This window comes from Phaethon aethereus (assembly GCF_964289735.1).
Source record: "Phaethon aethereus genome assembly, chromosome: 1".
In the NCBI taxonomy this organism is placed as follows: domain Eukaryota; kingdom Metazoa; phylum Chordata; class Aves; order Phaethontiformes; family Phaethontidae; genus Phaethon; species Phaethon aethereus.
This window is the reverse complement of record NC_138575.1, coordinates 62,023,534-62,050,286: the sequence shown is the minus strand read 5'-3', so window position 1 is coordinate 62,050,286 and position 26,753 is coordinate 62,023,534. Positions and strand designations below refer to the sequence as shown.

General features: G+C 37.4%; 1 protein-coding gene across 1 annotated transcript in view; it reads left to right on the top strand.

The window, feature by feature from the left end:
- Positions 1 to 25,814, top strand: part of WASHC4 (WASH complex subunit 4) — a gene marked incomplete at its 5' end in the record, with an annotated part of 40,274 nt that extends 14,460 nt beyond the window's left edge. The window contains 23 exons of the mRNA XM_081997362.1: positions 645 to 768; positions 868 to 995; positions 1,718 to 1,878; positions 4,173 to 4,299; positions 5,672 to 5,797; positions 7,188 to 7,295; positions 9,090 to 9,236; positions 9,356 to 9,435; positions 10,347 to 10,452; positions 11,272 to 11,388; positions 12,383 to 12,551; positions 12,681 to 12,835; positions 14,388 to 14,462; positions 15,290 to 15,394; positions 17,397 to 17,531; positions 18,255 to 18,363; positions 19,089 to 19,155; positions 19,856 to 19,942; positions 20,445 to 20,592; positions 21,902 to 21,998; positions 22,374 to 22,570; positions 23,583 to 23,682; positions 25,139 to 25,814. Of these exons, the coding sequence (XP_081853488.1) occupies positions 645 to 768; positions 868 to 995; positions 1,718 to 1,878; positions 4,173 to 4,299; positions 5,672 to 5,797; positions 7,188 to 7,295; positions 9,090 to 9,236; positions 9,356 to 9,435; positions 10,347 to 10,452; positions 11,272 to 11,388; positions 12,383 to 12,551; positions 12,681 to 12,835; positions 14,388 to 14,462; positions 15,290 to 15,394; positions 17,397 to 17,531; positions 18,255 to 18,363; positions 19,089 to 19,155; positions 19,856 to 19,942; positions 20,445 to 20,592; positions 21,902 to 21,998; positions 22,374 to 22,570; positions 23,583 to 23,682; positions 25,139 to 25,206 (2,736 nt within the window). The 3' untranslated portion in view covers positions 25,207 to 25,814. The remainder of the gene's footprint in view (positions 1 to 644; positions 769 to 867; positions 996 to 1,717; positions 1,879 to 4,172; positions 4,300 to 5,671; positions 5,798 to 7,187; positions 7,296 to 9,089; positions 9,237 to 9,355; positions 9,436 to 10,346; positions 10,453 to 11,271; positions 11,389 to 12,382; positions 12,552 to 12,680; positions 12,836 to 14,387; positions 14,463 to 15,289; positions 15,395 to 17,396; positions 17,532 to 18,254; positions 18,364 to 19,088; positions 19,156 to 19,855; positions 19,943 to 20,444; positions 20,593 to 21,901; positions 21,999 to 22,373; positions 22,571 to 23,582; positions 23,683 to 25,138) is intronic.
- Positions 25,815 to 26,753: the final 939 nt, after the last annotated feature.

The window sequence follows — 26,753 nt, the reverse complement described above, 5'->3', positions numbered from 1 at the left end:
AAAGACTTCATTATATGTTTGAGGCATCAGTAGGATTTGTCTGGTGTTAATTCAGGAAGTTTCCCCTCCTGTCGTGCAAACACTCCTTCCTAACAAAAATACATGAAAAATATTCTTAAGTACAATTCTGTTAAAGGCTTTTCTAATATCCTTAGGAAATCTGAAGTGTGTCTCTATTTTTTTTTACTATTGTGTGGGTTTTGGTAATTTTTTTTAAACCACCACAAGTGGTGTGGGGTTTTATGCTACAAGTTCATGAACCACATCCTACAAGCGACTTGCATGATAATCTTGTTTAGTTAATGGATAGTTAGTAATGTATTATAATGTAATAATGCAAATATGCATTTAGTTTCTTATCACTAGCATATCAAGTGGTTTCTTTAAAAATGCCCTTTAACAGAAATGTGAAGTAAATAAAATGGTTTTTTGAATGTTAGGTATAAGAGAGGTTTTTAATGTTTTCTGTTACTATACTAAATAATTGAAGCATAGTTACAAATCTGTTGTGAAGTTTAAGACTAACTTCAGGTTAGTCTTAAATCAATGAGCTCGTGCAGAATTCTCTTGCAAAATTGGTACTCTCTTAAGGTCAAAAATTCGTGGCATTATCATGATGCTTTTTTTTTTTCCTTTTTGCTCAGGCCTGTATAGAGCAACAATTTGATTCTGTAAATGGTGGAGTGTCAGTGTCGAAGAACAGCACATTTGCTGAAGAATTTGCTCATACTCTTCGCACAGCTTTTGCAAATGTTGAAGCCAAACTTGGTAACGCAAGCTAATGCTTCTTCTGCCAGCATCACTGTTTCTAAAATTATTTGTGGTGTTTGTCTGAGAGTGGACTTCAAAAAAGGTGTATTTCTGCAGGTGAACCTTCAGAAATTGACCAGAGAGATAAATATGTGGGCATCTGCAGCCTCTTTGTACTGCATTTTCAGATTTTTCGGACCATAGACAAGAAATTTTACAAGTCATTGTTGGATGTCTGTAAAAAGGTGAATGCTTTATTCTTTCATCAATAATTAAGAGGGGAAAAAAAATCTCCAGTAATAAAGCAGACAGTTTTCTTAGTTGCATAGCATAGCAATTTTTTCTTGGGAAAAGAAAGAACATGCAATTTACCAAAACCAGGCAGAAAGCAGAATTAAGATTTTTCTACTCTTTATAATCCCTCCTCCCCCCTCCCCTTCAGTTTTCTTTTAAAGATGGTCTAAAATCCATGCACTTGCTTAGCAGTAAGGTAAAATAACTTGAAATTACAATTAGAATGTTTCTTCTCAAGATTAATACAGCACTGAGGACAAAAAATTGTTTCAGTTATGAGTATTGTGGGACTGAATAAATGCTGTGGGTTTTGACCTTGGCTATAAACATGTATTTTGAAAGACCTCTAAGCCCAAAGATGATTGGGGATTTTTTTTTTGTATCAGGTGATACGAAATGATTAAATTCTCTAATACAGTTTAGAATCACTGAGTGTGGTAGTAACTTCACCTGTGGTGTCCTTAGTGGACTTCTAGGGAAGAAACCTTTTTTTAGCATGAACGTAGTACTTTGTAGAAACTTGTTATGCAGAAATAAACTGAACTGTGTGTTGTGGTTCAAAACAGGCATAAGAAATGTGCATGGTGGCATAGTATTTGTTGTAGTTGTTTATGTTTATTGCTACTTTCCCCTCTCTTTTTTTCTTTTCTCCATTCCCCACTCCTGCACCCAGGTTCCAGCCATCACATTAACAGCTAACATTATCTGGTTTGCTGACAACTTCCTGATTCAGAAGATACCAGCTGCTGCCAAACTTCTGGACAAGAAAAGTATTCATACAGTTAAAATGCAAAGAGACACCTTTCTACAGCAGAAGGCACAGTTGCTTACCAAGTATGCTTCCTGAATACTGTTTCATGATGCTGTTTGGCAAATAGTTTATAAACACGTGGGTTTCTTCATTCAGTGCGCTAGGGTGTTGTGTAGTGTTGCTCAGTGATGTTAACTTTCCTATTTCACTGCAGCAATGTGTGTGTGTTAGCATTGCTGAAAAAGTGTTGGTCAAAACTAAGCTTTTTTTTCATGTCATACTTTCAGAAAAATGTGTATTGTGTCACCAAAATAACAATGTTCCTGGCAGTTCTAAATATTTGATTCAGTTATTTCTATTTCCATACTTTCAACTTTTTTTTTAAACTAATGTCTAGTAACCTGAGCTGCTTTGTTTTCTGTTAGGGCTCTCTGCTTTCTCTGTTTATGGGTGTAAGTTGATAGTAGGCTTATAATACTCTAATTCTATAGAGTTTTTCTCTGCTTGGTGGTGATACTTTCTTTGTAAGCATTTCTTTTTTCACGACTGTTTTAATTGCTTGTTTAATGGTCTTTGAAATTATCTGTATTTGCAAAGGCTTCTCTTGTTTTGTGCTCTGCATGTAGTTTTCAGGTTACTCCTTCTCTTAGATTCTTCCTAAATTTTGTTTAAAGATGAGTTGGAATTTTTTTCTTTAGTTGTCAGTCTTATGAACAAGTGTGCTGCACTGCATAGGGAGATAACAGGGCTAGATTTCTGCTTGTGTTGCAGACCAAAACAAGAAGGTGGAAAGTGGGGTCTGTGGAATAGAAGCAAAAAACTACATATTGTAGGTTGTTTTCCAACCTTGTGTGCAAGCTGTCAGAACTGGGTTGGAAGGCAGGGGGGAAAAGCAACTTCATGCCTATGTGATCCTCTGGCAGATTATTTTCATTATTGCCTTGTTTCTATTTTAATCCACTTCTTCCTGGTTTACATCCTACATTCATGGGAAGATTCAAGAGCTCTGACTGAATTCTTTCCTGGGCTTTAATACCTGAATGGAGCATAATTGCACTGCTGCTTTTTTTCTGGTCTTGGGCAGTGGTACAAGTCCTGTCTTGCAGCTCTTAATCTTAAGAAAAGGTTGGAAAAAAAGATCTGGGTATTCACAGACATTTCATAGAAACATTTAGGTTGGAAAAGACCTTGAAGATCAAGTCCAACTGTAAACTTAATACTGCCAAGTCCACCGTTAAAGCATATCCCTACGCACCATGTCTACACATCTTTTAAATACCTCCAGGGTACCACGTCCCTGGGCAGCCTGTTCCAATGCTTGACAACCCTTTCGGTGAGAATTTTTTTTCTAATATCCAATCTCAACCTCCCCTGGCGCAACTTAAGGTTGTTTCTGCTTGTCCTATCACATGTTACCTGGGGGAAGAGACCAACACCCACCTCACTACAACCTTCTTTCAGGTAATTGTAGAGAGCGATATGGTCTCCTTGAGCCTCTTTTTCTTCTGGATAAACAACCCTAGTTCCCTCAGCCAGTAGTCAGAAGACTCGTTCTCTAGACGCTTCACCAGCTTTGCCCTTCTTTGGATGCACAGTTGTGAGGAAATTGTAATAAAATCCAGATTTTGCATCTGCTGATTTGAATTCTGCCAATAACTTTTTCTTGGGTTTGTTTATGAATTCTTGCACAGCCTTAAATGAGTACTCTTTAAAGTGTAATTTTTGATGTCATAATCAATGACCTGAATACATTCCTGCTATAATTGCTACAGTAAGTAGTATTGCAGTACCACAATTCTGTATCATAGAATAAATAGCAGTTTTAAAAGTGAACTCTGTTTAAATGTTTAGTTACAACTCGTGTAATCCAAGCAGATTGGCTTCTGGAGAATTATGTTATTTAAGAGTAGTGCTGTCTGGCATTTAATGTAATGACAAGTTATATTTATGTATTTGTGTGTATGTATGTATATGTAACAAATTCAAACTTGGAGCAAAAAAATTAACATCAGCGTAGGACTTTTTTGTCTAGTTTTTAAAATAATTTTCTAGCAGTTTTATGTACTGTTTTAATTTAAAGAAGTGTAGTATATGTACTGCTAAGAGGGCCATTTGTTCTCTTCAAAGATAAATGATTTTGACTCTTTGGGATATGCTTGTACAGATATAATTGGCAGACTAACTAATCATTACCTATAGGGAATTAAAATGTAAACGAGTATGCGGTTCTGATACTTCTGGGAATGGAGAGTTATTATTTTGGGGACTGATGATTTAACATATTTCCCTTGCAAGAATTTAAGCTTTGGAAAGAGAAAAGAAAATACTCATACTCTTCTTATTTGAAGCAAGCAACATTCCTTGTTTCCTTCTCCAGAGATATGCAGTCATACTATGTTTTTGTGAGCTCATGGATGACAAAAATGGAATCTATCTTGTCAAAGGAGCAACGCGTGGAGAAGTTTGCTGAAGATCTTTCTAACCGCTGCAATGTCTTCATCCAGGTGTGCAGTCTTTTAATGTGGTGATGCAGCCAGTGATGCAGCGAACTAATGTTTTGGTGCAGTTGTTGAACATAAAAAGAAATCATGGAAGTTCTATGATCATTGGTGTGTTATTTTACGATGTGGGAATTCTTCTAAAACTTGAAATGCCCAGTAAATACTCTTTTAAGTAAATCTGTAAAAGGCCTTTCCATAAGGCATGTAGGGAAGTGAATCTGACTCAATATTCAGTGGCTAAAATTTTGAATTTTTCTTTTGACTTAGGAAATCAAGAAAGCTTTGTGTCCTTTGTAGTAAACGTTTTGGTTTTTTTTTCATTTTGAGTCAGTCATGAGGTACATGAATTGGACTGACCCAGTGTCTAATTTAGTTTTATTTAGCACAGTACATACTTCCAGTAAAGGTTTTGTGTTGTTTCATTGTGCTTTGCCTAGTGATGGTACTTTGCAAGAATCTTACTACGTTCCGAGGCAGCTGGTTTTCTTTTGGCCTACTAACAGCATGTAGTCTTAATGTAAGATGCATCTTATTTCTGAATTTATTTTTTACTAGTTTTTATATGTATCTCTGCCTGACAGAAATCTGATGAGAATAGGTGTGATAGAAGCATGATCCTGAATCTTCCATATCTAAAGACATACATGTACTAGGATTTGTGGTTTTTACATTTGAATTATTTGCAGTGGACTTAAAATTTTGCTCTGTAGTGATTTGAGTTTCCTACACCACTTGTTATCTTTTCCTACTCTCTCTTTTTTTATTATTAATACTTCTACTTTGAAGTAAGTTGAATAAAGTTTTTGCCATGCTGTATATAGTCGACATATTTAAAAGCTTTATTTAAAAGTGACGTATTTAAAAGATTTAAAAGAATACGACGTATTTAAAAGATTTAGAAACGATTGCTTTTTTATCATGGGATGTACAGTTCCATTTAGAAAGTGTAGAACTGTGTAAATACTGTCAGTGTATTTATGCCATGGAATCTGGAAGTTTTAGATTTGTTTTAGTGATAGGCTGTTATTTGGGGGGGATGGGAGTTGTTTGGTGGGTTGGTTTACAATAGGTCTGAAATTATTAGACCTTTGAGGCTGTGTGATTAATTCACTGACCTATGTTTAATTTGAATGGCTTTAGGATATGTTAATGATCAGGTGATCTAATGACTCCTTGACAGTTTTCTAATATCTGCTTAATAAAAGGGTCTCCTTCAGCTTTGGGATCTCAGGCTTGCTTGTTAAATGGAGTGGTAGGTTCTCTAGTGTGAAGAGGCAAAAGTTAGCTGTCGTGTATGAAGGAAAACAGATAGGACTTATTTGATATGTTGTGAAAATATTCTTTTTTTTTCTCCCCGTACTCATTTTATTTTTAGGGTTTTCTTTATGCATACAGTCTTAGCACCATCATTAAAACTACAATGAATCTCTACATGTCAATGCAAAAACCTATGACCAAAACCTCGGTGAAAGCTCTGTGCAGACTTGTGGAACTTCTGAAGGTAGGTCAGTGGATGAAAATTGTTTGTCATGTAGGCCTTTACAGACAACATTGATCAAACATCACGTATTTAAAAAAAACCAACCAACCAAAAAAACCCTCAAAAAAACCCTGAGATGGGGAAATGTTTTTGCATGGATGGCTTCTTGTTCAAGACCAGGAGATTTAGGATTCTAGAACTGCTTTTTATGTAACTTATAACTGGCTTCCTTAGTTGGTGTCACAGAATAATTGAGGTTGGAAGGGATCTCCAGAGGTTGTCTGGTCCAACCTCCCCCTGCTCAAGCAGGGCTGCCTAGAGGCGGTTGCCCAGGACAGGGTCCAGATGACTTTTGAATATCTCCAATGGATGGGAACTCCACAACCTCCCTGGGCAACCAGCCTGTGCCAGCACTCAGTCACCTTCACAGTAAGAAAGTGTTTCCTGATGTTCAGAGGGAGCTCTTGTGTTTCAGTTTGTGCCCTTTGCCTCTGGTCCTGTCACTGGGCAGCTCTCAAAAGAGCCTGGCTCTGTTGTCTTTGCACAGGTTTTTTATATTGTATTATATATTGTATATAATAGTATATATTGTAAGTATCAGGTATTTTATATATATTGATAAGAACTACCCCCAAGCCTTCTCTTCTCCAGGCTGAACAGTCCTAGCTCTTTCAGCCTTTCCTCATATGTGAGATGCTCTAGTTCCTTAATTATCTTCCTGGCCCTTGGCTGGACTCTCTCCAGTGTGTTCATGTGTCTCATACTGAGGAGCCCAGAACTCGAAACAATACTCCAGGTGTGGCCTTACCAGTGCTGAGTGGAAGGGAAGGATCACCTCCCTCAACCTGGTGGCAATACTTTATCTTTGTCTGCATTAGACACCATTAGCCTTCTTTTTGGCAAAGGCACACTGCTGGCTCACGTTGAACTTTGTGTGACCCAGGACCCCTAGGTCCTTTTCTGCCAAGCTGCTTATCAGCTGGATGATTCCCCAGTATATATTGGTGTGTGGGATTGTTCCCTGCCCAGTGCAGGACTTCATACTTCTCTTGGTACTTTTTCCAAAAGGCGCATACTCTGTTTTGGGATAACTTCAGAAAGCACTGGTGGACAGAACTGGATTATTTAAAAAACAAACAAAAACAGCAACAACAAAAAAAAAACCCCAAAACCCCAATAAACCCAAAGAAACCCAACAAAACTTATATCAGTGCTGAAGCTTCTTACGTTCCTGAATGGTTTCATTTTTCTCAAGTTTCTAAGGGTTAATTGCAGCTGCTACTAACAGTACATTACAAAGTGGAAAGAATCTGTATTTGCAGTGTGGATGAGTCAGCCATCATAAAGCTAAATTCTAAAGGCAACAGTTTTGGTAACTGCATGAACTATTGTGTTTTGGGATTGACTTTAGGCAATAGAACACATGTTTTACCGAAGAAGTATGGTTGTGGCAGATTCTGTGACGCACATTGCTCAGCATCTGCAGTATCAGGCTCTTCACTCTATTTCAGTAGCCAAGGTATGCAATTCAAGTATAATAGTTAATCTTCCTATTTAAGTGTTTAAAAAAATTTTAATTTTAAATTCTTTTTCTTACTTTTGCAAAATCTGTAGCGTAGCGCTGTACCATAACTGACAGGTATATAAGCTTTCCAGTAGGTCAGAGCTTTGCCCTAGAAACTGTACAGCACAGATGGTTATCTGTTTTTGACGAAGAATGGTTCCTCTCTTCCTCTAAACTGCTGCATCTCTTGTCATATTCCTCTTGTGCTCTTTTTAGTTTTTTATTTCTAGTGATTTTCACAAACTGACTTTTTCTTACCTCTTTTCTGATGCACATTTTTAAAGCAATCTGTAATAGGTCTAAGCAAACAGGCTGTTATTTGTTTAAATCCTTGGCTGCTTGTCAAAATAGCTGTAGTTAATACATGATAGCTTACAGTGATTTATGCCCGCATTAGACACTGTGCGTGTATTTCACCGTGGGGTACAATGGCTTCTGATGGTGAGACACTGTAATACCTACATATTATATCTTTCTATAAGCAAAATCAGTTTACTACACATTTTGCTTATCAAATCTTGAATTTCTGAATTCGGGGCAAATGGGAAAATGAAATTTTATTATACCTGTTTTGATGTATTACTGGTTGTTCTTTCATCACGTTCAGTAGCAGAATTACAAAGAACGTATGCTGTTGATATCAGTGCAGCTATTAAATTTTCCTTTTATTTGGCTGTAATCTCAATTTATGGAGATGCCAGATACATATTTTCTAGCATAAGCAAAAAAAAAAGTTATAAAAAAATATATCTTTATTTGTACATATCAATATATATCAGGATTAGTATGAACTGAAGAAGTTCCATGCTTCAAAGCTACTAAAAACCCCCGTATCTTCAAACAAACAGTTCACATATATTTAGATAACGTTTATACCCTTTTCAAATAATATCTGTAATTACATTACAAATTATTTCTATGCTTTTAGAAATATGCTGAGACTTGTGTGTTGAGGGATATCAAAGAGAACGCATCTGTGAACAATTCTTGATATTTTGACTACTTCTCAGAAAATATGTAAAAGGCAAATGCTGGTAAATAGAAGGGTTCATTAGTACTAATCTTTTTTAGCTGCTCCATTTTGCTTCTAAGTGGTGTAAGGTCTAAGGCGTATAGCTTTAGTGTGTAAGGTTAGGAGCTTCATGTTGAACATTTTCTTAGAATCGAAGAGGTTTTCTTTAACTCTTTCATGAAACTGTACCCCTTTTGAGTTACACTGCTACTCACAAATACATCTGTGACTTCAACTTCTTAGCCAGAACACTTGGTTCCCTTAATTTATTCATGCAAATATGTTTGCACTTAATCTTTCTGATAAATTAGACTTTTTAGAAAACTGCAAGTTATCGTTATTTCTATGTTTATATATCTTCTGGCTGTTCAGCTATAAACTGGATTTTTGTTACCAACAACAGGGAGTCACTGATAAAAAAAGAATTAAAAAACTTTAAATTCCAGGTACCTTAGAACTAAAATTGGCATGCAGTCATATGCAGGTTGCACAGTATTTGTATAGTGTATGACACATGTTCATCTGAACTGCAGCTGTTCCACGTGTATAGATAGGTAATACCACTGAATTGACAGAGTAAGTGAATCTGGATTCAGTTAGCTCTGTTCACAAACATAATTTTTTTTCAGAAATACTCAAATTATGTGAAGTCTGTAAGTTTTGGAAAGAAGAGGTAAGCTATTGCTTTTGGGCTTAGGTAACTTTTTTCTGAATTTCTGTGTCTTTCTGTCATCAAGAAAAGAGTAATTTCTGATAAAAAGTACAGTGAGCAACGCCTGGATGTCCTCTCTGCTTTGGTGTTGGCTGAGAACACCCTCAATGGGCCAAGTACAAAACAGAGGCGACTAATTGTTTCCCTTGCACTAAGTGTGGGAACACAGATGGTAAGTGCCATGATTGTTCCAGACCTTTACTCATTTGGTGTAGTATCTTATAAAGAAATCTAATCTTGTCTTTTTTTTTCCTTTTTTTCCCTTTTTTTTTCCCCCCTTAATTTGCACAGAAAACTTTTAAAGATGAAGAACTCATGCCCCTTCAGTTAGTTCTGAAAAAACTAGACTTGATCAGTGAACTTACGGAGCGGTAAGTAGTGGCACATAACGTATAGAAGGCAGTGTAGTGTCACTGGGGGAAGCTGGATCTTCACTGTGCATATTGCAAAATCTGGTAGCTGCATGCTGGAGTTGATTTTTGCATGTATTGTAAACTAGGGATGGACAGAAAAAATTCCAGAGCTAAGCCTGAAGCTTGCTGGTCTTTGAGCAAGTTGTGTTTTACCAAACTGTTGCCACTTAAGTAGTCCACTTCTCTGTTTAGAAATTCTGTCACTTTCTTGGATGACTCAGCTTTATGTTGAGCTAAAGTCTTTCTCTTAACCCATTGTGAGTTAATCCCGTCCTGTTTAGGAGATGAGGCTGTTAGTACACATGTGACACCATGTTTTACTGCTGCTGTAGTTTCAGTGGGCACTCAAGTTACATAATGTTGGCCACCTGAAAGCCGGGTGAATATCTGGGTTCCATGCATACTTTATGGAGAGAGACAAACACCTTCAGTGGATGACTCATGGGATAAATTCCTGGGATAAGTGTTATACAGAGGTTGTATCAGGAGAGGCCTGTTTCTCTTTTTTGACTTAGAGGAGAATCTTGGAATATATGTTTGACCTCTAGGCTACTAATTGCATGCAATAAGAAAATAGTTATTTAGGATTTTGCTATAACATTTTGCTATAATTCTTTGAGAGACTGAGTAAACATTTTTTCTAAAGCAGGTACCTTTTATTTATAAATAGCCTAGTGGAAAACAGGAAATAAAAAGCTCTTTATTAAAGAACCTTATTTTGAAGGACAATGTGTCTGGAACATTAAAGGAACCGTGTAAAACTTAGGCTCGAAAAGCAGTTGTCTAGCTTAAATACACTAAAATAAGTATCAGTGTTAGAAGAATGGCTTCCTCCAAATCTGTGTCTAATAAGTAATCTTGCATTCTAGAGTTCGAGCACAATGTGACTGTTGTTTCTTATACTGGCATCGAGCAGTCTTTCCAATCTATTTAGATGATGTGTATGAAAATGCAGTTGATTCTGCTAGACTGCATGTAAGTAATAATGTTAGCAACTTAGTTTAACAAGTCACTGTAGGGGGAGGGATTTCGAGAGAGGATAAAGCTTGGACTGAAACTCTCTTAAGGAAAAAGCTAAAAGAAAGTAAAACCCAGACAAGAGTTACTACTGAGGCAGAAATTTCTTCTCAGTCTGAAGGATATAAAAGCAATCTTTGTTCTAAGTCTAATTAAAGTGTATCTCTTAGATTGCTTGAAAAATCTCGGGTTGCTGTTGTTAACTCTGGGTCTCTGTGTGTCTGTCTCTCTATTCCTCTCTTTGTTCATTGTAATTTGAAATTAACACCTTTTGCTAGATTTGAACACTAAGAGCCTTTGTTCCACATTGTGGTTATGTATTTATAAAGCACATATCACTGTGTTCAGTGATGCTGTGTGGAATAGTTGTCCTGTAGCTTTTTCCACCCCCCATCTCTCCTCCCCTCCCCTCTTTGAAGTATCAGGTATTTGCTGCGGAAGTGAACCATGCTTTGGCATACTAATCCTGATAAAAATCGATCATCTGTTCCAGTATTGTGCATGCCATGGTCAATTACAGTACTAGAATAAATATAGTACAAATAATTTCAAATTAAATAGCTAATAATTATGACCTTTCAGTAAACAGATCAGTAGCAACTAAATACTTCAGGTGAACACATTGACAGGAAGCTTCTGTGTGGTTTATGAAGTCTATTTTTAATAAAAGTGGGAAGACTAGCAATTTTGTTTTGTTTGTTAGCTTTGAACACTATTTGAGATGCTGTTGACATGTCTGTCAATCTGTTTGTTAACCATAATAGTTTCTTTTTTCAGTATATGTTTAGTGCACTGCGGGACTGCGTACCTGCTATGATGCATGCAAGACACTTGGAATCTTATGAGGTGCTTCTGGAATGCTATGACAAAGAAATCATGGAAGCGCTCAATGAGGTAATTTGTTGTGAATGGAAATTATAGGCAACATTATACTTGGAGTATCTTATAGGCCAGCATCTATTGTACCAAACCTAGTATGATCTGTAAAAATAGCACAGAGACCTTTGAGATTGCTGTGAAGTATTTTAATAAATAAGAAAGTGTTCACTGATATTTTCGTTACTTAAGACCCCTCGTTAATGGTATCTGTGTTGGCTGGGAACATGACAATACTGCACTCTAAATTACATAAGTTGGCAAAACCTCAGTTACAGATTTGACTATGCAGACAGATGAGTGCTTTTTGTCAGATTAGCTACTGCTTGTATGAATGCCTAAAATAAGTACTACTGTTCTTGGTATGTATGTATGGCTTCTAGTAGTGAAGGCTCTGTAAATGTAGGTGGCCTCTTTAGTGAATTATTATCTGGGATTATGAAGGTTGTGAGAGAAAATGTGAACCCAGATTTCCCAAGTCCTACGTTTTAACCTTTGAACCACTCTTTTTGTTTGACTAGTTCAAACACAAACATTACATATTCTGCAGAAAATGAGGCCAAATTGCTTATTGCAAGATCCTTCCTTGCAATAGGGAAGGGACCTAAGTTAGGTCTTACTATTATCGAGATAGATGGCGCTAAGCTTTGTTCTTCTTAAGATGAGAAGTGAGAATGCTTAAGTTTAAATTGCGTTAAACTCCTACGTGGAAGTTTTAATCATGTACAGAATGGCATTAGGTACCTAAACGTTTATCTTTTCTGAGCTGTGCAGCTTTTTCTTGATATTGTGTACTAGAACAAGAACACAGGAAATAAATATCCTTCTGGTTCGCAAGTATTGATTCACTTTGACTTGTGTGGCCCTGCCAAAGCAAAGCTGTCTTCACTAGTTTAATCAATCTTGTAGGTATCTCTGGAGAGAGATGTTAGTTCCGCTAACAGCGTTGTAAGCAGACACTGAACATGACTTCTTTCTTTTTTTTTTCTTTTTTTTAAACTTCCCTGAATAGCACTTGCTGGACAAATTATGTAAAGAGATAGAAAAGGACCTGCGCTTATCAGTTCATACACACCTAAAGCTGGATGACAGAAACCCCTTCAGAGTTGGTATGAAGGATCTAGCTCACTTCTTCTTTCTGAACCCAATACGTTTTTTCAATCGATTCATTGACATAAAAGGTGAGGAGTTACACATTTTCTTGTCCATTACTTTCATCTCTGTTACAGTTTGACACATCTTTTCACTTCTTTCTACACTTCCCTAGCTAAATAGGTAGTATTTTGGTTCATCTTTCCATGTGTTTACAGCTTATGTAACTCACTATTTGGACAAGACCTTCTACAACTTAACAACTGTAGCTCTTCATGACTGGGCCACCTACAGTGAAATGAGAAACCTAGCAACTCAACGCTATGGTTTAAGTATGACTGAAGCACATCTTCCCAGCCAGACTCTGGAACAGGTACAGTGCCCACAGGACTTTAACATCATTTGTTCCATTACACTGTCATATTAGCTAGTTATTTGACTGACTCGTTAAAGTGAAAGTACCCAAGATTAGCGAACTGTTTGGAAAAAGTGACCTTTAATTTCTGGTTGACTTCTCAGACAGGATCTTTATCTATCTTTGGAGATAACACCGATATCAGTTAATTTCATGTTGGACCTGTGTCATTCATTTTTTAACGTAAGATTTAATAAAATGAAATCTGCTATACAAAGTCAGAGAACGTTTTCTTGAAAATTCAGTATTGGCAATTTGGCAAGCAATACATCTGCAATACAGCTGTCAAGTCTGGAATGACCTTTGAATGGTGGGTCTTTTCCCTGTTTGTTCCTTGCTTCTCAGCAGGTTCTGCTTTGTGATCATCAGGAGAAAACTTTTTCACAGGCTGGACATGGAGGACTTTGGGACATCCATGCTTAGCTTAATAGGGGAGTGACTCAGAGCCTTCTATAAACTTCTAAACATGGTTACATCTAGAGTAAAGTTGTAGTTTCATCAAGTTAATGGTGAAGGCATTCGCTGTTACAGGGTCAATGCAAAAGAAATAAAACTTGCATGTTTCTGAAGACTTCCCTTCAACAGTTTTAGTATCTTAAATATTTTTAGCAGTTAGCTTCATTCCCTCATTTGGATTAGCAAATTGGTGAAAGCTTTTAGAAATACAGCCTCTTTTTTTCTTATGTTCATGAGGGCTGTGTCTTCTGAAGTTGAAAGAGGGCATAGAACTAAGAACTCCAGCTGCTTCTTGGTACACAAGTGCTGTGGATTAGTTTCTATTTCTGGCTTTGGCTTTCTATTGGCAATATTTGACCATCATGTTGTTATAAAGAATTAAATAATTTCACAACACTGGTTTCATAACATCCAGTCTGTTATGAGCTTTACTTCAAAACAAAGACACCCCACAATCCATTCCCCCTCAGCCCCAGCAAAATCCTGAAAAAATCCTTAGCACAACTGAAAATAGAGTGTATAGATTAAATAGCATCCTCTGTATGCACAATGATACTAAAAGGACTCCTTCAAGCAAAACAATTGTAAAACTTGTATTGTAAATACACAAAACTTCAGTCTTCTAGACGGGTTGGGCAAAACTATATCAAAAAGATGATAGTTGCTTATGTCTGTAGAAATCTCTAAGGCAAGATTCCATTTTCTGGAATCTCAGAACAGCCAAATCTCAGTTTATTTTTTTCTTTATTTTTTTTTATTTGGGCTTGTGGAATACACTGGAGGATTCCTTATTTTTAGTGGAAGTTGGAAAAAACCATCCAGAAGTGTAAATGTTAAAACATGAGCTGAGCTGCTTTTTATCTCCTCTAAGCATTATCTTACAGACACTGAATAAAAATTAAGAGATTCTTTGTTTTGCAAAGTGAAAACATTGCTTTCTAAAATGCTTTCAAGTAACTACAGAAATAGTATTTGCATACCTTGGTGGTTAGGCATGCCAGTAGTTCCTGAGAATTTTTATCATAATAATTCTCAAGAGATAATGTTGTTTCAGGGTCTGGATGTTTTGGAAATAATGAGAAATATTCATGTTTTTGTATCCCGCTACCTCTACAATCTGAATAATCAGGTAAGGTATATCCTATACTTATTCCTGGATTTGGCTCTGATTTGAAGGGGTTGAGAAATGCAGAGTAGTATACATGTAAGAAAACCCTAAGCTAAACATAGATAATAACAAGCTGTAAACCAGCTATTGCTGCTCTGGAAAAACATCTTTCGCGTTGCTGTAGGTAGGTCTCAGAGAATGTTCTCTAAGCATGTTTTGAGTATGGTGTGCCAGTAGGATCACTCCATGTCAAGTATTTCAGTGAAGCTAGGAGAAGGCAGCAACGATAATTGTCTGCTATATAACGACACACCAAATACATGATTTTTCAACTTGAAAAAAGGGTATCTGAAAATAGATTATTAGAGAGATGAAGCAGTGAATGACATGGAGAACAATTGCAGGGAACAACCCTTCGTCGTTTCTTGCAATGCAAGAATGAGGGGCCTGCTATGAAAATGAGTGGTTTCCTTAAAGAGAAGGAAGTACTTTGTCTCATAGCACATAATTCAGTAGTGGAACCCCATTGCTGTGGTGGGGCCAAAAGTACAAACAGATGCCAAAAGAGTTTAGACCAATTAATGTAGGATATAGTCTCAATAAATATGAGACTTTGGATGCAACATCTGTCTTGGAATTGTTGAGTAACTGCTTTGCAGAAATTGGAAGAGCCTGCCAGATAAAGTTTATTGTATGCATGCTTTATTTTCTAGGTTCTTTCCCTAATCACCAGTTATTAGCTGCTCTTGGAAATAGGATATGGGCTACCCAGACTGATAATTTATCACAGAATCAATTTTGGGTAAATAACTTTATATTCTCCCCCTCCCCCCCGCCCCCCCTTCCAGATCTTCATTGAAAGAACAAGTAATAACAAACACTTGAACACTATCAATATCCGACACATTGCCAATTCAATTCGAACTCATGGAACAGGAATCATGAACACAACAGTGAGTATCTTTTTTGTTTGTTTTTTTTAATAGTGCACAAAAGCCTCCAAAATCTTGCATGTCCTAATGATTTATTTGGTTGTGCAGTTTTAATAATGACTTCAGTTACTCAAAAAAATGCTGTTACGTTATTCCCTGGTGATGTAGATTTATTCATTTCTGATGGTGAGTAAAGTTATTTATGCAGACATGTGAAGTAATTGAGATGTGAAGGGTGGAAGTGTGCTTCTGCCTTGTGGGAAATAGTTTTAGAAGACTTTCAGGAAGTGAAAGGTATGCCAGAAGGTTATGCAGATTCCACAACTTGACTGAGGAAGTTGAGCTTGTCTACCCTTTTCAACTTGAAATGTCTGTATTGCTTCAAAAGGGACAGTCACCGGATATTCCAGTCATAAACTAATAGCTGTGTAGGGCAGGTCATCGAACTGAAATAGCGAACTTGTCCCTTGGTCCCTCTGCCCTTCCTGGAAGAAAGTAGAATCATAGAATCTTTGGGCTGAAAGGGACCTTTTGTGGTCATCTAGTCCAACCGCCCTGCAATGAGCGGGGACATCTTCAACTAAATCAGACTGCTCAGAGCCCTGTCCAACCTGACCTGGAATGTGTCAAGGGATGGGGTGTCTACTACCTTTCTGGGCAACCACCCTCATTGTGAAAAATTTTGTCTTTATATCTAGTCTAAATCTACCCTTTGTTATTTTAAAACCATTACCCCTTGTCCTATCACTATAGGCCCTGCTAGAAAGTCTGTCCTCATCTCTTATAAGCCCCCTTTAACTACTGGAAGACTGCAGTAAGGTCTCCCTGGAGCCTTCTCTTCTCCAGGATGAACAACCCCAACTCTCAGCCTTTCTTTATAGGAGAGGTGTTCAATCCCTCTGATCATTTTGGTGACCCTCCTCTGGACCTGCTCCAGCAGGTCCATGTCTTTCCTGTGCTGAGGGCTCTAGAGCTGGACACAGGACTCCAGGTGGGGTCTCACCAGAGCGGAGCAGAGGGGCAGAATCACCTCCCTCGACCTGCTGGCCACGCTGCTTTGGATGCAGCCGAGTATACAGTTGACCTTCTTGGCTGCAAAAGCACATTACTGGTTCATGTCCAGCTTTTCATCCACCAGTACCCCCAAGTCCTTCTCGGCAGGGCTGCTCTCAATCCTTTCATCCATCAGCCAGTATTGATACCAGGGGTTGCCCCAACCCAGGTGCAGGACCCTGCACTTGGTCTTGTTGAACCTCATGAGGTTCATATGGGCCCATTCCTTGAGCTGTCCAGTTCCATCTGGATGGCATCCTGTCCCTTAGGTGTGTAAGCCACACCACTCAGCTTGGTGTTGTCTGCAAACTTGCTGAGGGTGCACTCGATCCCACTGTCTATGTCATTGATGAAGATACTAAAGAGTACTGGTCCCAATACCCCTGAGGGACACCGCTTGTTACCAATCTCCATCTGGACATTAGGCCATTGACCACTACCCTCTGGATGCCACCATCTAACCAATTCCTCATCCACCCAACAGTCCACCCATCAAATCCACTTCTCTGCAATTTAAAGAGAAGGATGTTGTGGGGGACTGTGTCTGAGGCCTTACAGAAGTCCAGATAGACAACATCGGTAGCTCTTCCCTTGTCCCACTGATGTGGTCACTCCATCATAGAAGGCCACTAGGTTGGTCAGGCAGGACTTGCCCTTGGTGAAGCCATGCTGGCTGTCTCAAATCATCTCCCTGTCCTCCATGTGCCTTAGCATAGCTTCTAGGAGGATCTGCTCCATGATTTCTGATTCCTACTCTGTTCCATGAGTAGACCTTCCAGGAGAAGGGTTTTCTTTATTCTTTTACACCAGTGGAATTAAAAAGATAAGTTGAGAATAACAAGTTGAAGTAAACTGTGCAGAAGGTTCCATATAAATACAAGTTACTCTGGAATCTCCTGAAAACAGGTCACTAGATATGCCTGTTACTTTGCTAACTTGCTTGATTTGACTTTCTTTTTTCTTCTTCTAGGTAAACTTCACTTACCAATTCTTGAGGAAAAAGTTTTATATTTTTAGCCAGTTCATGTATGATGAACATATCAAATCCAGACTTATCAAAGACATCAGATTCTTCAGGGAAGTCAAAGATCAAAATGATCACAAGGTATAGTAATTTTTGAAGGACTGAGAGTAACTTGGCTAAAAGAAGTGCTACTTTCATGTGACTGAAGGTGCACCAAATAATAACATTCCTATTATTTAAATGTGTGTCTCCAGGCAAGGTGACAGCTTTTGTCCTAGCAAAATGCAGTGTTACAAACGTCTGTGTTTAGGATGGCTTTGTTTCATTCTGGCTGTTCTGTAAATAAGACGTTGGCCAAAATCATTCTCTCAGTGACCTGAAAACAATGATTTGATGGATCTAAACTTCTGGTCCAAATCATGCTTAACAGTTGTTGTCAGTTTTGAATAATAAGATTATTCAAATTGAATGCAGAATGATGTCAACATGTAGCACATATTCTAGTATGTCAAGATTTGGGGACTAGGGTCTGATTTTTCATGGTGGAAAATTGATTTCTCAACAATGTGAGATAATGTATTTAGTGAAATAGACTGCTAGCTTCTTTGTATGTCAAGTGCTTATTTCTTTTAGGAATACTTTCTTGTTCACAGTAACACTTGTATTTCACTTCTCAGCTTGCAGATGTGGCTTGGACAAATGACTTGTCAACTAATATAGACAGGGAGTTGTATAATTTAAAAAAAAAGCTATAGATGTGAGGTAGGAATACATTGCAAATAGAATTGTATTGACATGATGAAAAAAATAGTTTTTAAAGGAGAGGTGATTATTCTTACAAATTATTCTAAAATATTTTTCTAGTATCCCTTTGAAAGAGCAGATAAATTCAACCGTGGCATCAGGAAACTTGGAATAACCCCGGATGGCCAGAGCTATCTTGACCAGTTCAGACAACTCATAAGTCAAATTGGTATGAAATGCTGTCTAAGACAATGTTATAAATGTTAGACAATGAAGATCTCTTCCATTTAATAATAAATGAACTTTTAGCACAGGTTAAAAATAGGTTTTACTCCAGTCAGATGGAAAACACTTCACTTGTACCCCATGTGAAATAAATATTCTCATCTAATTACACAGAAATGGCCCTTGCATGTCTCAATCTAAAATATAGCTACAGCTTGCATAGATGCCTGTTCCCTTTTAAGTTCTTCTTTTCTTTATGTTGTGGAACTGACTTTTATCCAGATTGAATGTGTCTCCCAGTAAAAAAAATAGTACTCTTAAGTTCATGTATTTCAGAAAATGGCTATATATCCAGCTAAAGTAACTGTGAGTGGTGCATGACTTTATAGTGGTATTTTTAGCCCTTGATACTGTAGATGTGCAGGACAGATCTGAACTTGCAAGCATTTAATGTGCCCAGTGGAAAGAGTTTATACTATTTGGCCGTTATGCTATCACGGAAGTGAACACAACCTTGCTAAGATGATGCATTTGTGTTTTATTTCTCTATATAGACTTGATATCGGGGTTCAATGTAATTCTTTTAACTTGGCTTTCAGAACAGATTCTTTGCCAGAACTATATGGCAACTTTAATTTACATTTCAGAGCTTACAGGGGCTATGAAGGGTCTGTGTGTATTTAAGTAGTTATAAATTACTTCCTTGTTTTTTTTTTCTTGTTTTTAAAGGCAACGCTATGGGTTATGTACGAATGATAAGATCTGGTGGACTTCACTGCTGTAGTAGTGCAATTAGGTACTTCCACAAATATTTCACTTTTCTGTTTGCTCCTTCTCATTCCTTTGCTCCCTATTCATGCTGATATTCCCTAGGTTCTTACCCATCCTCCATAAATTTTGAAAAAGTCTGTTTTTATGCATTCATTGAAGTGGAATTATCAAAACCAGTGCTAGAATTCAGTACTGTACAATCATTGCCATAAACCACTAAAAATCAAACCAATTCTATGGAAAACTGCTGCAAAATAGAATGTACATGTAAGTCACTAGTCCTTAATTAAGTCAGTAATTCCTGATGTTAATCACTTTGAGGGTACGTTAAGGAAAAATAGTACAAGCCTTGATGAACTTGGAAAAAATATTTCTTTGATATTTCTTTCTGTATAGATGATTGTGTTTGTTTAAGGTCATTAAAACATAGTGACTTTTACATACAACGAAATAGTTTTCTTGCAAATAATAGTAAACTTAGAGTTATCAAGGGCAGCAAGTGCTAGAGAGAGGAGATGGTAGCCTGGTAAAAGCAGAAGAACAAATAATGTTGTGTGTGCTTAGAAGTGAATTTAATAGTGCCTGGATGAGGATGGTATGGCAGATGTGATATAACTTCAAGTAAGTAGTTTGAGCCCGGAAGACTGAATTAACTAAGTTATAAATTATGGTAGATTCTTAGTGAACATACACAGTTGAGCATAATCCTAACAGTAAATTTTCAGGTTTGTTCCTGATCTGGAAGATATTGTTAACTTTGAAGAGCTGGTGAAAGAAGAAGGACTCTCAGAAGAAACTCAAAAAGCAGCAAGGTACCCTAACATCATGCTGTTGAGGTCTAGAGCAGGGACAGGGGGAGAGCATTGTAATTTTAAAATTATCAGTGTGGCTATTGGCTGCATTTTGGTGTATGTGTTAAAAGTTCAACTGACCTTATGCAAAAATACTTGCTCTTCTTCAAAGCAGAGAAAATAGAAGCAGTTGTTTTAAAAATGCGAAGTGGCATTTGTACTAATAGACTGTTAGAACCTGGTTTCTTGATAAAATCTTCATGGTTTAAAAGGCTAACAAGCTTCCCTCACCATGTGTCTGACATCAACTTCTAGAATGTTCGGGGCCTTAGGAAAAAAAAGTAGTCTATTTGTAGACTTTTTTTGAGAAAACTAAATCAATAAACGTGATTCAAGGTGGCTGTAGAGGTAGGGTGTAGTCTTGGACACTCTGGTCTGAATACCAGATTGTGGGTGTAGCCTAAGTGAGTAAGCAAAGAAATTTCGAGCAGAAACCAGGTAACACATTGATTATCCTTTGCAGGCAGTTGGACTCTGTCCTCAGTGACCTCACACGTAACTTTGCAGAAGGAACGGAGTACTTCAAAATGCTTGTGGATGTATTTGCTCCTGAATTCCGCAGTCCAAAGAATATGCATTTGCGGAACTTCTATATAATTGTTCCCCCATTGGTTAGTATTTTTCTGTGTACCAGTACTTATTTTTTAAAAAAAAGCATCAGATCGGATTTGTGTTTAAATATTTTGTACTAGGCTGTTGACTAGCATATTCTACTTTCTTCCCTCATTGAGTGGGATTGTTTTGAGTGTGGCTTTGCTGATAGTTGTGCAAAGCTATGTTTTTCTTTATTTACATCAATTCATGTACTAGCACTTAAAAGGTAACTTTAAAAACTACTTCTGTTTGAATCAAATGTGGAGAAGCCGAGATGAAAAAGGAGGAATTGTAACAGCAAGGATGAAAGGAGTTTAAAACCACGTTCTTCAGCTCTAATGTGGTGCTCGCTCTGCATTGCATTAGGTATCTTTAGGCTCTTTTAATATCATGTTCTAATGCAGTAAAATTGGGGCCCTCTCTGTTGCAATTGGACCTGCTTTTGCTAATAAGCTTTCTTTAAAAAACAGTCCAACTGAATTGAGGTGATGCACACTTGAGTGTAGCATTCTGGACATTTGAAAGCAGTTCAGTTTGAAGGCCTAAATGATCTAAAACAGATTCATGTGTAACATCCCATCTTAGAAACTGATTTGGAATGCCGATAAGCCATAAATTTAAGACTTAGAGGACAGGTATGTCATGGTGATAGAAGTGAGGGGAAAGTAAAGACTCATGACACATAGTTTTGTTCTTTTTCCTTCCGGTTTGTGGAGTTTTTTCTGACAAATACAGTTTCAGGAATATACCATCCATTTTAGTTTTAAAAAGGCATTTCAGTGTAGTTAAATTTGAAACTGTCATAGGTTTTCAAGAAGTTGTTAATGTACACACACTTCTGTGTCTCAAGAGTAGTTACTGCATACAAACACATACCTGTTGCTCGATATTATTACCTGGATCTATTGTTCAACATCATCATAAATGTAAGACTATTGAAATATTTTGACTGTTTTCTAAATAGAGTGAGATAATATCCTGTAGCTTTAAAACACTAATATCTTTAAGCTTTCCAGGAACCTGGGCTATTTTAATTATCCTTTAATTGTTTACATGTTTACCTCTAGTACACCAAGAGAATGTGAAGTGATAGTCTGACAAGAACAGGAAAGATGAGATGTACCTTTTGGTTTTCTACTTATGCATATGTTTTCGAAAGCTTAGAAAAAGGACAAGTTTTCATACAAAAATGCCTAATGATGGGAGACACAATTAGCATAGTTTTGGGCATGGAATTATATTCATAGGTAACAGCATGTATGTGAATACCTTTAAAAATTTCTGAGTCTCTCTTGATGATTCCAAGACAGCTTTTCACTCTTCCAGACACTTAATTTTGTAGAGCATTCAATCAGTTGCAAGGAGAAATTGAATAAGAAGAACAAAAGTGGAGCATCTTTCACTGATGATGGCTTTGCCATGGGTAAGTTTCAGCCTGGTGACTAGCCTTTGGGTAAGCCAACATAATAAATATTTGCAAGAAAAGTTTTGTTTATATTTTTTATGTTCCCATAATTAAAAAGTCTGTAACTTAAATTTGATCTGTCTTGGCCTCAGCACCATGGATTTGAGGGCTGCTGTTGTGTTCAAAGTCTCCTAAGCATGGAATAGCTGAGTATGGGAGCAGGCAGTATTGTTGTATGTTGGTGCTCTCCAATTTCTTTCAAAGCTTGCAGACCTCAGCAGATGAAAAAGTATGCAAGTCTTTGGATAAGTTGTGAGGTTTTCAAAAATTGAAGCTTGTTATGTTTTACAAATTGAGTGTTGACTTTGGTACATGGTTTGTTGATGACTATAGGTGTGGCTTACATTCTGAAGCTTTTGGATCAGTACCAGGAGTTTGATTCTCTGCACTGGTTCCAGTCTGTTAGAGAGAAGTATGTGAAGGAAATAAGGGCAGTAGCTAAGCAACAGAATGTGCAGTCCACCAATCAAGATGAAAAACTACTACAAACTATGAACCTTACCCACAAGCGACTGGAAGTTTGTTTACAGGTATAGCATGGGTCTAGTTATCTGTTCTGTATTGAGTTCTGCACTTACCCATCGCAATTCAGGTATCTGTTTTCTGACGGAGTTTATCAAAAGCAAAAAACATAGAACATTGTCTACAGCAACAATGCAAAGAGTATAAAGACTTGAGGTGTGTGATCTGAAGAGGTTGTTAAATGTTTGTGATCCTTCAGTGAAGGAGGAACTTGGAAGTTGATTGGAAGTCTTTGTCCCATGGAGTTTGAAATCTAATGCAACTAAAACCTACATGCTTAAATAGGAGAGAATAACGTTTTGGTTAAACTTGATTTTGCATAACACTGTGAACCCTCAGAGTTCCTTGTGTGTTCATTCTGAGCTGCTAAGTTTGAATGATGCAGTAGCTGTCAAATAGAGGAAACGTGCACCTGAATCTTGAAGCGTAGTGGTTCAGGTTTCATTGGTGGTATAAAAGCATTCTCTTTCTCTGCTCTTGATTTGAGGAGGCTGTGGGACGAATCTGTAGTGGGCTATTTATATATAGCCCATGATTACATTCTCTAAAAGCACATCTGTTGTTGAAATAGATAAAGCCCTGTACGTCCTCATGACTCCCACGAGTGTGCACTGTGTCTGATCCTCTGCTGTTAAAAAAACCACATCACTGAACCTTGTTCAAAAACTCATCAAGCTTGTGGTCATTTAAATTACTGGCTTGCATGATCACCCATGGGCAAGTTCCTCCAAATTCTCACTGCTGCTACAAACCTCATTTTCAGCGTCAGTAGATAGGTGACAGATTTATTGCACTGATGCTGCTTTGCTTAAATTACCCTTTAAAGTTTTTGGCTGACATTTGCTTTGTAAAATGCATGTGAACGAAGTATGAATGGAGGAAGATTTTTCAAGAGCATTTAAGTCATTTAGATATTGAAATCTAGTTGCCTTATAAATGGGACTTTTAAGAAGTATCTATCGGTCTACAGATTTGTTCTTGTGATACACTGACACTTCTCCTCTGTATCTTTTCCCTTAGGAATTTGAACTCCTTTATTTCTCACTAAGTAGTGCAAGAATTTTTTTCAGAGCCGATAAAACTGCAGCAGAAGAAAACCAGGAAAAGAAAGAAAAAGAAGGTGAGCAAATGCTGTATGTAGAACATTTTGGCTCATGAGAGAGTGTCCCTTAGTAGGGAAAGTGCTTTTTTCTTTTTTTCATAGCTACTTTCTTGGTAGTGGGTTGATTTGGTATTCCAGAAAGTTTTATGGGTCAAGGATGATTGAGGAGTCAAGAACAGTTCAGAGGCCATCTTTGGAATGGGTGAATTGTAATCTGGGCTTGGAGAGGGAGGCAAAAGAACCCAACACCACAAAAAAATCCAACCAAACCAAAAAAGTCTGGAACAGGGAGAATTGCATTCTTGCAGTAATAGTAAATTCAGTAACTTCAGCATCGTACTTACCTTGTCAATTACCAGTTTTGACAATGACAGCCTTTTCTGCACCACCTTAACTGATGTGAAACAAACTGCTGTGTTTCACTAGTTGTTTAGCAGCTATTTTTCCACTTATGTAGTGGAAAGATCATAGGCAGATGATGTGGATACTATATGTGACTTTCAGATGTTTATGATATATTTTGGTCTACCGTTGAATTATATTCAAAGGGTAAGATCTTTAATTTCTGCTATGGTCTCTTGACTAAGTAACATGGGTATTTTGTGGTTTATATTCATGCTTATATATTCTCCTTCATGAATTCTGGGAGATTCTTTTGGGTATAGGAAAATTCCTTTCAAAGAAGTGAGAATATTCCCAAGGATTATGATATAGAAGTGCAGTTCAGTCACAAGTTACTTAGAAACTCAGTTAGCGGTATATTAAAAATTGAATTGGTAACTGATTTTCCACTGTAGTTCTGACAAAGACTTGTGAGGTTACAGTCACTGAACCAAAGATCAGTTTTTCTTCTGTACTAGGGAAATAGTTTGCAAAGAAAGAAGTCTTTTAGCACGAATTTATATTTGATCATATTCAGTGATGTTGCTCAAATAATAGTTCAGCTCAAAAAGGAAAAAAACCCCAAACAAATAAACCAAAAAACCTACAAGCATTGTGATGAGTAAGAATAGACCTATTACCCTGGCTTCTTTAGGGGAGCATTCTGTAGAACAGCAGTTACTTAATTATATTTCAGGTTAAATATTCACTGTTGTGCTATGTGTTCAGTCCTCTGTAAAATGCGTGTTGTGGTGAGAGAAGCTTGCAACGTGTAGCAGGGGGAAAAGATTTGAACATGGTGATATCTTTGCCTTCTACTGTAATATTTGGACTTGGACTCCGCAAAATATGCAAGCGTGTGTATGTAATCTTTACACAAGTTCTACTGATCGAAGAAACTTTGCACCCCAGGTAGAGATTTCTTCATAGGGCCAGGACCCTTCATGTTGCAAGGTCAGTTTGCATATGCTGACCATGGTATACTGTATAGAGTGTGTTACGACATCAGCATAATATATATGCTAAGACTTTGTTTTTACTGCCTTGAATAAAATGTTAAACATGATCCATGTCTTCAATTTTTATTTTTTAGAAGAATCTGTCAAAGCAAGCAACGGAGACCTTTCCAACTCTACGCCTGCAGATCCTATTGTGAAATGATATGGCTGGTATGGGTGATGATTACTTACTCAATTCATGTTCTTGTCGTCATCAGTAACACTCTAGGGGTAGAAGCTCTGGATTTGATTTACTTGCTCTGTTAAACCCAAGAGAAAATGTACAGTAGTATACTAGTATCCAGTCGGGCTAGGTCTGTGTTTGTCTGCATTTCCTGTAGAAACTCCTATTTTTCAGGAGTTTACATTATTTACAGCACTTTCTTTAGATTGAAAATAATTACATAACCTGTTGACCTTGGAGGTAGTTAAAGTACAGATGTGCAGATCAAAAAAAAAATCTTACTACGTTTTTAGATGCATTCTTGCATCTCTAACACAGCATTTTAAGAAAAAAAGACCAAAAGACTCATTGGCCATTGGTCTAAGATTTGAGCTGGAGCATCCCTTCAACAAGAAGAAAAAAAAAAAGCAGCAAGATATTGTGTGTATCTGTTGTCCAAAAAATAATTCAGACATGTTTTTATGCAGTCCTGTTGTATTTAATGCAGTCAGATTACACTGTAGGTGTAACAGTGTATGTTAACAGTGTGTGTTAAAGCTATTACACAAAATGGAAATCCTTATTAATGGTTTATTCTACAAACCCTTGTTATTACTGTAGATAGTATTTGCACTGTGGGAACTTAAGATCCTATCAGGTGTTTATTTTCCCCTGCTGTTTTTTCCCCCATATCAGAGAATGGGAAAACCGGAAAAGTGAACATAATAAATTACTTCTCATTTCATACCGAAGGTCTGATTTGCATCCACAGAAGTAAGGAAATCCAGAGCCAAGAGAGAACCACAATCAGCTCTTCCTTTTATGACCAGGCACTGTGTGATGGGTGTCTGTAACTATTAAGTGATCTTACACTTCATGAATATGCTGTGCCTAATTACAAGTTTCAGCCTCATTTCTGCATTTCCTAGCCTTTGTAGGTCTGTTGTACCATCTGTGTTGTTCATATAGTCTTACATGCCTGATGATTAACAATAATTGCACTGCAGGCTTCAGAAGCTGCTGAACACTGTGAGAACTCTGTATTAATATAACACCTGTTAATGCCTGCAAGTAGAGGTTCTAGGTTGTGCAAGAGTTACTCAGATTCTTAAGTAGCCAGACTTAGCCTAAAAGTAAACACCACTTTCATTAAAAGATACAGTTGTGTTTTAACCTCCCAGAACATAAAACACTTCTAGGTCTTACTAACTAGAATAAACTACTCTAGTCAGTCCAACTGAGAATTACTTTTTGGGGGGGTGGGGGTTGGCACTCTTAACTGTATTTTTTTAGACCATACTTGCCAGGTTCTTTCATCTCTTCTAATTACAAAAAAGGTAATGTTTTAATATAAATGGTTCAGATTGTTCTACCCACCCTTGGGTCAGTGGCTAAGACAACTCCTGACAGACTTCTGATTCGCCCTTTCCTGCCAGTCACTTCAACATTCAGAAAGCTGGAACAAACGTTTTGTTGCAACTGGAAAGACCAGACTGATAGGAAAGCCCTTTTATTGGTTCTGAAAACATGACACAGAAGCATCATGG